The following is a 9,560-nucleotide window of genomic DNA, read 5'->3' on the forward strand; positions in this document are numbered from 1 at the left end:
GAATTGAAGTTGCAAGTTGTAAGCCACTGTGTATATGCTAGGAACCAAACCCTGTTCCCCTGCAAGAGCAGCCAGCAGTTGTCCTTCACCACTGAGCAATCTCTCCAACTCCTGAAAATACAATCTTAAAAAAAAAATTAAAAATTCAGCACTCTCTTCAGAAGCATTCGACACATGATAGACGGGTTAAAGGGCAACCTTGGAGAGCTTGTTCTCTCTCTCTCTCTCCCCACCTTCCATGCTGGATTCAAGGGATTGAACCTAGGTTTCCAGGCCTCCTGACAGCCTCATTCTCAGTTTTGCAGAGATGTGTGGAGTTCAGGTATCTGGCCCCATAAACTAAGTCTTGGGTTGCCACTGTCTATATTGAATTAGCACAGACAGTGTAGCCTTGGGTTCTGTTTCTCCAGAGAAGCAGACATGTGAGAACATCACAACAAGATTGAGCTGTGTGTGTTGGCTCATAGCCTGTGATGTATTCTTGCAAACTTTAAAACTCTCACAGGTGGTCGGAGTAAGAAAATGTGTTTTATTCTTTCTCATCCCCTTCCCTTATTCTGTGTGTGTGTGTGTGTGTGTGTGTGTGTGTGTGTTGGCAAACTGTAGTCCAGGTTGAAATGCACTGGGGAATGTTTGTTTTCAGGTTTTGTTTGCTGGGTTATTCTTGGATTTTAATCTCTCCTAGTTGTGCTAGACCTTCCCTGGGTCTGTGGACATCACTCTTACACACTTTAATCTTACATAGATTGTCAATGGAATGTATATTAAAATTTTAAAAACTCTTTTACCTAAACACAGCATACTGACAAAGTTAATTTCATTCCTAAGTAGATGCTTATTAATGTTACTGGAAACACCAGGAGGTTTGGGTGGGAAGCCAAGGTAGAATTGAGAATGAGGCTTCTTTGAGTCTTTCCCATAAATACACACTGCCTTGTGGAGATATAAAAATACTTGCTATTGATTGTACTCTACCAAAGTTAAAAAGAAGAATGACAAAATAGTTCACTTTTTCTTAAAAAACAAAATACAACAATAGGAAGTCCAGGAGCTTTGATACTCACTGCTGGGAAAAAACAAGCAGACATGGTGGGTCACACCTATAGTCTCAGCACTGGAGAGACTGAGACAGGAGGATTGCCACAACTACAAGGCTTACCTGAACCTCTGTATAAAAAAATAAAATTAAAAACAGAACAGAACAAAACCACACAGGCTTTTCTTTTTATTTGTTTTTGGTTTTGGTTTTTCAAATGAAAGACTCAAACTCCTGAGACAAAACAACTTACATTGCCTTGAGTTTCTTTCTAGTCAGGCCCCCAACTGTCCCCTAGGCAGCAAAGCTAGTGGCTCTGGGGTGACAAAGTGGTCCAAAGTCACTATGGCTATTTTAGAGTTAGGAAGTGTTCACTGTTGGCCCTGCTATGAGTCTTAGCAGTAATTGTCCTATACTTAGCACAAGTTCCAAAGAGTAACTGGGCGGCTTTTAATGTAATAGACTCAAAGCATCCCACACAGGGCTTAGAGCAGCCAGCCACCAGGGGTGTGTCCCATCTGGAGGATGTGTTCGCTCCTGCAATCACCAACCATATCAATATTTACCCAGCTAGAATTCCCTGGTCTGCTTCTCATGCGGGCACCTCCCTGTTGTACATTTTCAGAAATGTACACATTCACTGTCTAGTTGCAGGCAAAGATTATTCCCACAGAAGGCATGTACATCTTTACAAATGTACCAGAAATGTGGCAAATTAATGTCGCTATCATGTGCATATTTAAAATGTTTAGTAAATATAGATATGGACTTTAGTTTTGTTGATTTGTTAAGTGCTAATGTTTTGAAAAATATTTATTTTATGTGTATGCGTGGGTTTTGCTTGTATGTATGTCTATGCACCGTATGCATGCCTGGGTGTTTGAAGAGACCAGAAGAGAATATTTAACCCCTGGAACCACCACATGGGTGCTGAGAATTGAACTTGAGTCTTCAATAAGAGCAGCAAGTGCTCTAACTCCTGAGCCAGTCCCCAGATGTTAATTTTCAAAAAGTGGTTAATAATCATGTTGAGTTGTCCTTCATAATAAATCCATACCAGAGAGACAGGTGCATATATTGACAGTATTCCAGATGATAAACGCAGTGGGGAGAAAGATAAGAAGCATGCTAGAATGTTCCATCCATCTTCTACTGCCCCATTGAGGTTTGGTGTGAAACATCTGCACAGTCCTGTGTGCACACATGCAAACACACAGGCAAAACTGTGCACATCTCCCCATGTGCACATGCCCTACATACTTCCACAAAAAACAGAGCATGAAGAAAGTACAGGAAATGAAGGAAAGTAGTTTAAGGATAAAGTTTTAAGTATAAAACACAAAGCCAAGCACAGTGACTTATACCTGTAATCCTAGCACAGAAGACACTGAGGCAGAAGGGTTTCAGGCTGGCTTGAGCAATACAGTGAGATGTTTCAAAACTTTGATTCATATTTTACAGTCATATCTTGATATTCTGCTTTCTGCTGAATAGATTTATACTTGAGCTACACTGTTTTTGAGACCAAGGTTTCTCTACATAGTCCTTGCTGATGTGAATCTCAGCAGCTGGCTTCAAACTCAACAGAGATCTACCAGCCTCTGCCTCCTGAGAGTGCTGGGATTAAAGAAATGTGCCACCATTCCTGGCTTCTTGAGCCACATCTTTTCTTAAACATTATGTATGTATGTATGTATGTATGTATGTAAGTATGTATGTATGTATTTATTTATTTATTTTTGACTTATTTATTATAAGTGTTCTGTCTGCATGTATACTTGCATGCCAGAAGGAGGCATCAGATCATCAGATCACATTATAGATGGTTGTGAGCATATGATTGCTGGGAATTGAACTCAGGACCTCTGGAAGAGCAGGCAGTGTTTGTGACCGCTGAGCCATCTCTCCAGCCCCAAGTCACGTTTTTAATGATGGATACTGACTTTGCTTTCAGCAAGCTAAAAATGATCATTTACATAATGCTGTACTTTGTTTAATCTCTAGGTTACAAATGAGGTGAAAGTCATAAAGTAATGAAATATCATTTAAAGATTATTTTCATTATGATCCCTTTAATTTGATTCCAGCAGCTGTCACAGGGTATAGGTACTTCTGGGGCCATCTATAAGGACAGATGGAGTGACCACATCACACACATGCACAGGCATTCTGCTCCTGAGTCAGGACACTACCAACTCAAAGCCCAGATTCTGAGGAGTTCATTTTACTAAGTTATAAACACTAGGCCTCCTTTTGCTTCGTAACCATTTTCTTTTTAAAATTTTTAAATGTATTTTTCCCTCTCAAATATAGTTCTTTTAGCTTTTTGCATGATAAATTTTATTCTTTATTTTTGTTTGAATAAATTGTTTTGTTATTTTTAAAATAAAAACTAGTATGTTGTATTTGAGGGCTACAACATAAGGTTTTTATTCTTTCTCTATGTCTCCTCTCTCCCCTCCTTCCCTTTTTTCCCTCTCTCCCCACTTGCCTCTCTTTCTCAAGGAAAGTTCAATCTGGCTTTTAACTCTTTTTAAAAAATACAACGGAATAGTATATTTGTTAAGAAAGGAAAGCTGGTTGTGTTTTTGCTGGCCTCTAAAATAAAGAGTAATCAGCTTTTCAAAAAAAAGATTTACGAGCTCTTCCCCTCTAGTCTCTATGGTTGCGCCGGCGTTGGCTGTATCGGCGACTCGCGGGTACTGAGGCTTCCAACTTTGCGGCCGATCTGAGCAGCGTGGGGCTTGGCGCAGCGCGATGTCCGAAAAGAAGCAGCCTGTTGACTTGGGTCTCCTGGAAGAGGACGACGAGTTCGAGGAGTTTCCCGCGGAAGACTGGGCTGGCTTAGATGAAGATGAAGATGCACATGTCTGGGAGGATAACTGGGATGATGACAATGTAGAAGATGACTTCTCCAATCAGTTACGCGCTGAGCTGGAGAAGCATGGTTACAAGATGGAGACTTCATAGCATCCAGGAATGTTCCAGGAACATTAAACATGGACTCTACCACATTCTAGGACAGAGAAACCAGGAGAGGATACTTTAAAGAATATGTTTATTTCATTATCTGCTTGGATTTATTTTTGGTTTTTATAACAAAAACATAAGTAAATAAATGTTTTGATCTAAAAAAAAAAAGATTTACTTACTTTTATTTTATGCATCTAAGTGTTTGCATGTGTGGATGTATGCACACTGTATGAGTGCTTCTAACTACTGAACCACCTCTTCAACCACAGCAATGGATTTTAAAATAAGAATAACAATACTACTACTACTACTACTACTACTACTAATAATAATATTACCATCACCATTGCTTATGGATAGAAATCAGTGATCAACATAGGGAAAGAAGTGGGAAATGGCCTTAATATTAAGGAGCTAAGGAACCAGATGTAGCATATTCTCAACAGACGGAGTTTAGTTCCCAGCACTGAAATTAGGTGGTGCACACCCCCTGTAATCCTAGCTCCAGAGAAATCTAATGTCTTTGGCCTCCAAAGGCACCTGCATTCTCAGGAACTCCCCAAGTTACATAATTAAATATATATTTAATAAATATGTACATATATAATAAATATGATATATAATAATATATGGGATATATATATACATATTTGTGTGTTTGTGTGTGTGTGTGTGTGTGTGTGTATAAAAGCTCAAACAGTGGAGACAGGAGGATCTTCCAGAAACTTGAAGGCTGAAGCACATAGTATAGCAGCAGAAACAACAAAAGAGACCCTGCCTCAAAAACATGGTGGAAGGAGAGAACTGACTTGCTAAAGTTGCCCCCGACTTCCACATGCTGTGGCATGAAAAACACCCTTACATACACATCAAACACATGCATAAGCACACACACACTCTAGTAAAACATTAATTGGAAAGATCATAAATAGAGACAGAAGCTGTGCCAAGAGATGTATAATTGTATTTTTTAGGAAAATCGGGGGGTTATTGAGACAGGACTTTTTCAGACGTAAAGATCTCCTAATTCTTGGGTCTCCACATAAGGGCAAGCCTATGGATATGGTGAGAATTCAACATCAAAGTAGACATCTAGGCCATTCTTCTAAGCTACACACTGATGGGAAGCCTACCAAACTATCAACAAAGCGCTGTGGAGAGGGCAAGCTGGGTGCTGGGGCTGTGATAGCCGTATTCCCCTAGAGATGTGTCCAACCCAACCCTATCCCCCTGGGTGTGATCCCCCTTACAAATAGGGTCTTTTTTTTTTTTTTTTTTTGCAGCTGTAGTTAGCCAGGATCCTGTTTTGCTTGATTCACTTTCTGGTTCTGGAGGCTATAACAATACCACAGACGACGGGGTATAAACAGCAGGAGTTAGTCTGGCAAGAGGGTTCAGTGGGTGAAAGCATATGTCTTGTAAGCCAGATAACCTGAATTAGAGATTGACTCCAGAAAGCTGTCTTCTAACCTCCACACAAGTGCTCTGGCATGCATGTACACACCACACACACACACACACCACACACACACACACACACACACAGAGAGAGAGAGAGAGAGAGAGAGAGAGAGAGAGAGAGAGATCAAAATTAAAATTTAAAAACAAAAGAACCAAAAATAACAGTTTACTGGGATCACAGTTCAGAATGGAAGGGCCACTTCTGCTAAGGGCCTCTGGGCCACTTCTGCTAAGGGCCTCTGGGTGTTCCATAGCACCCAGTATCACAGGATGGGGTGAGATCCTGGAATAACAAATCCACTCAACTATGATGACGTTCATCTGTTCTCAAGGATCAGAGCTCTCTGATCATCTCTTAAAGGCCTTGCTTCTCAACACCACTGTCAAGCCAAAAAAAAAAAAATGTCTATACAAGTTTGGAAGGAGCATTGACATCATTACTGTGACATACTAGATTAATGTGGGCCTTTTAGGGGCTAAATCCTTATGAGAAGAGGGTATCTGGGACACAGATGGGCACATGGGAGAAGCTAGGTGCTGGAGGAGACAGACTGGAGACATTCAAGTATAAGGTACTTTTAAGGACTTGAGAGCCATTAGGAAATACCCAGGACTCAAGAGAGCGAACCAAGATGCTTGGATTTCAACCAAATATTACCACACATATGAGAGACTAGAGGAGACCCCAAACAAAGCGGAAAACGAATGGACCTAAACCAACCCAGAAGTTAGGGACGCTAGCACTAATAAAAAAAGTGAGAATTTTCAGTTTTAACTGTACATCATATGTTCAATAAGCCAAATATAGTTCCAGCGTTGTAACTGAGGGACAGAAGAGAGATCTAGAGGTAGTGGCCAAGTCACCAACATCTGTGTCCGCAAGAGCCCGGGGCTTTTGTGACTGAGGACTCTGGCTGGAGTTTAGTTTCTTTAGGTGTAGAGGGCCAAGCAGCCAGGTTGCAGTTCCCAGAACAACCCGCAGGTGGCAGGTGGTGACGGCCTGGAGACTTTGGCAGAGCTGGACGGGGCGTGTGTGAGAAACAGAACCCTGAGAGCACTCTTTTCCAAACAGAGGGCTTAAGGAGAAAAGTCTTGGCTGCGGGTGTGTGATCTGAGCTTTGATAGAAAGGACCCCGCTGGCAAAGCTGCTGTGCTCAGGACTCAGCAGGGTGACTCACGCTGGGGCAGGCAGGGGCCGCCTCCCTGGAACAGCAGCAGGTTGGGGGAGAAACACTGCACCCACTCGCTCCCTCCTTGCTCACAGGTTCTAATGACTCTGACCACTGCGGTCGGCCTCGGAAGACTGCCGTTTCGGCAGCTTTCTGGCAGATGGTCTAGAGGGGCGGAGGGTGATAGCGTCTGCACTGTGCACAGGATGTACTTTACTGTAGCAGCAGCTGCATCTGCAGCTTAGAAACGGATTTCCAATTTAAAGGAAAAACAACTGCAAAACAGACTGCAAAGATGTTAACTATTCTGGAAAAGTAGTGGGTGGCTTCCTTCTAAAATGACCATTCAGGAGATAGAGGCAAGATCAAAAGTTCGAGGTCATCCTTTGTACAGAGAGTGCTGGAAGCCAATCTGGGCTACATAAAAACCAGCCTCCAACCCCAGAAACAAATGAATCTAGTAAGTCTAGGGAATAGAATCCTTCTGGTTCTAGAGATTGTTGTTCAAGCAAAACAAAACCTTCAAGACCCCATGTTCACTGGGGATTCTCTAGAAAAACAGGACCAATAGGAGATGTGTCCATGTAACATGTACATAATCACACATGCTCCACTGAAATCACAGGAAGTTGAAAAATATCAGCATGCTGTGAATGTATTGAATATACCCTCCCAATCCTCCCAGCTTGGCCTTGTCAGCCTTAAACATGCTCTAAACACTGAAATCAGCCTACAGTCAGGCAGTTATCCAACCCAAAGCCTGTTGGACACCAAGTATGCAATATTTCATGTTACCTAGTGAACAGTGTCTCTGTACCGGGGACAAACAGGTACATTGCTGTGTGCTTGACTCTGTTCTGTGGCCTTAGCAGGTCCCTTATCCTATTCCCTAGAACCAGTTTAAGGCATACAGAAAAGGCCTGCCAGTCAATTTTCGCCTGTATGCCTGTCTGGTCAGTCATCAGAACATCAAGGAGGCTACCAAGAAGACACATGGTCACTTCCTGGGCAGCTAACTCCAAGAAGTGGTCAGCCATCCTCAGAGAGCATTTGACCTGCTCAGGCCTTAGAACTCTAAACTAATGAAAAGAAACCAAGTTCCATGGACCACTCAAGATTAGATGCAGTGGACCTGCCCTCTGTAGCTTGCCTGAAGTCTGCATGCTACACTGGCTGGCCCACTGGGCTAAATTTTGGACCCTGTGCTGGACTTTTTCCAGCTGAAGATAGGACTACAGCCCTTTCTTGGCCACTAAGAACACCTTTCACGACAGAGTCAAACCCATTCTCTAGTGTCCAGGGTGGCTTCCTGGAAAGAAAGTGGCTTTTAGGGGTACTCCTATAAATGTGGGGGGCTTGCATATACCCTTGCTTTGCCTTGCTTTGATTCCCCTCACATGTAGGTAGCACATCAATCTCATTAGCTATTGTCACCCCCTAATTCTTCCTGTTCCCCTTTCTGCTCTCAAAGTAACAGCAGCTGATATTGACAGTCTGTTTAATTTTTCCTCAGCTATCCTGGTATCTTACACACTGGGTTGAGGTTTCTAGAGCTTTCTCCATCTCCATCCTTTCACACGATGTTCTATGTGGCCCATGCCTGCCTGCCTGCCTGCCTGTCTTTGGAACCATATTCTAGCCTCCATGGTTTGTGTTCCTATTCTGGAAAATCTAGGCTCAGTTCCCTGAATGGGCCCTAAGCATCTGTGTGACATATGTGGAGGTAAGTATCAGGGCCTGCCCTCTGCTGCCCCAGTGAGAGTGGGGTCTGTAAGTTCAAGAAAGCCTTCCAGAGGTGTATGTCTTTGGGAAGTAATTGGGCAGTATTTACAAAGTCACTTGAAAGGGAAAGGTGACAGCAAACAAACAAGAAAGGAAGGAGAAACTGGGGCCAGTGATTGGTGCTTAAGGAAACATGTAAGCACTGGCAGTCAACATAGTCATCCAGGCAGATGAGGACAGCCCAGGCTTGTGGAAAGGGAATCACAGAGAACTCACACAAGGCAGTAGGATAGCTCAAATTTTGGAGGGAGCCAGTTAAGTCTGTTAGAAACATGAAAATACGAACCTCAGCTTTAGGTTGAGATAATTTCCTGTTTGGTTTGGGTTTATTTGTATATTTATTTGGTTTTTAAGATAAGGGTCTTTCCTGGCTGCCCTGTCTGATCTCCCTCTTCCATCTTCTGAGCGCTAGGATTCAGGATTGCAGGCATGCCACACCATGCCAGGCAGTATTAACGAATTCCTTTTGATGATGTCATGTCTTTGCATAGTTGGTTTTCAGAGATTGTTGTGATATTGAATGAGTGCACACTACTGTGGGGAAAGAGCAGGCCCAGTGAGGTTCCCACGCTGGGAGAAAGTATGCCTGCAGCCCTCTCACTAGGAAGTTCTGGCTGGACTTGAGCTTGCTATGGAGACCAGGCTGGATTTGAACTTGCAGTCATCCTCCTGCCTCTGCTTCAGAGTGCTGGGATTCCAGGTGTGTATCACCATGCCCTATTGAAAAAAAAAATTACCAAGTTTTTTTTTTTCTTTTTTCAAAGTCTCATGTAGCCTGTGCTGGCCCTAAACTCACAACATAGCTGAGGTGGCCTTGAACTCCCGATCTTCCTACCTCCACTTTCCTAGGGCTAGGACATAGGTTTGTATCACCACAGCTGGCCCAAGTCAAATTTTTGTTTTCTTCTCTGCAGCATTAGAGATGCAGAGTTGAACACAAGCAAGACAAGTGCTCTCCCATTGAGCAGCACACAGATCTTCCTTTACTTTATGTGTATTGATTTTGTGATACCCTACTAAGTAGTTAGGGTGTGGTTTTTTAGTAGTTTAGTAAAATTTACATAATACAAAATTAAATAAACAAGCAACACAAATGGTGCATTCACAGAGGTGAACAACCAACATGTTCTCTCCCTCTC

General features: G+C 42.6%; 1 protein-coding gene across 1 annotated transcript; it reads left to right on the forward strand.

Annotated features, from left to right (window-relative positions):
• The first annotated feature begins 3,722 nt into the window (after window positions 1–3,722).
• Window positions 3,723–4,125, forward strand: LOC114608579 (26S proteasome complex subunit SEM1). The gene has a single exon (XM_028752571.1). It carries the CDS (start codon window positions 3,794–3,796, stop codon window positions 4,004–4,006), a length of 213 nt encoding a protein of 70 aa, XP_028608404.1. The 5' UTR covers window positions 3,723–3,793; the 3' UTR covers window positions 4,007–4,125.
• Window positions 4,126–9,560: the final 5,435 nt, after the last annotated feature.

This window comes from Grammomys surdaster, unplaced genomic scaffold, assembly GCF_004785775.1.
Source record: "Grammomys surdaster isolate TR1022 unplaced genomic scaffold, NIH_TR_1.0 125925, whole genome shotgun sequence".
Lineage (NCBI taxonomy): Eukaryota > Metazoa > Chordata > Mammalia > Rodentia > Muridae > Grammomys > Grammomys surdaster.

Bases quoted from the DNA above. Each gene is read 5' to 3' on its own strand.
- LOC114608579 (XM_028752571.1), top strand. From the start codon at position 3,794: ATGTCCGAAAAGAAGCAGCCTGTTGACTTGGGTCTCCTGGAAGAGGAC.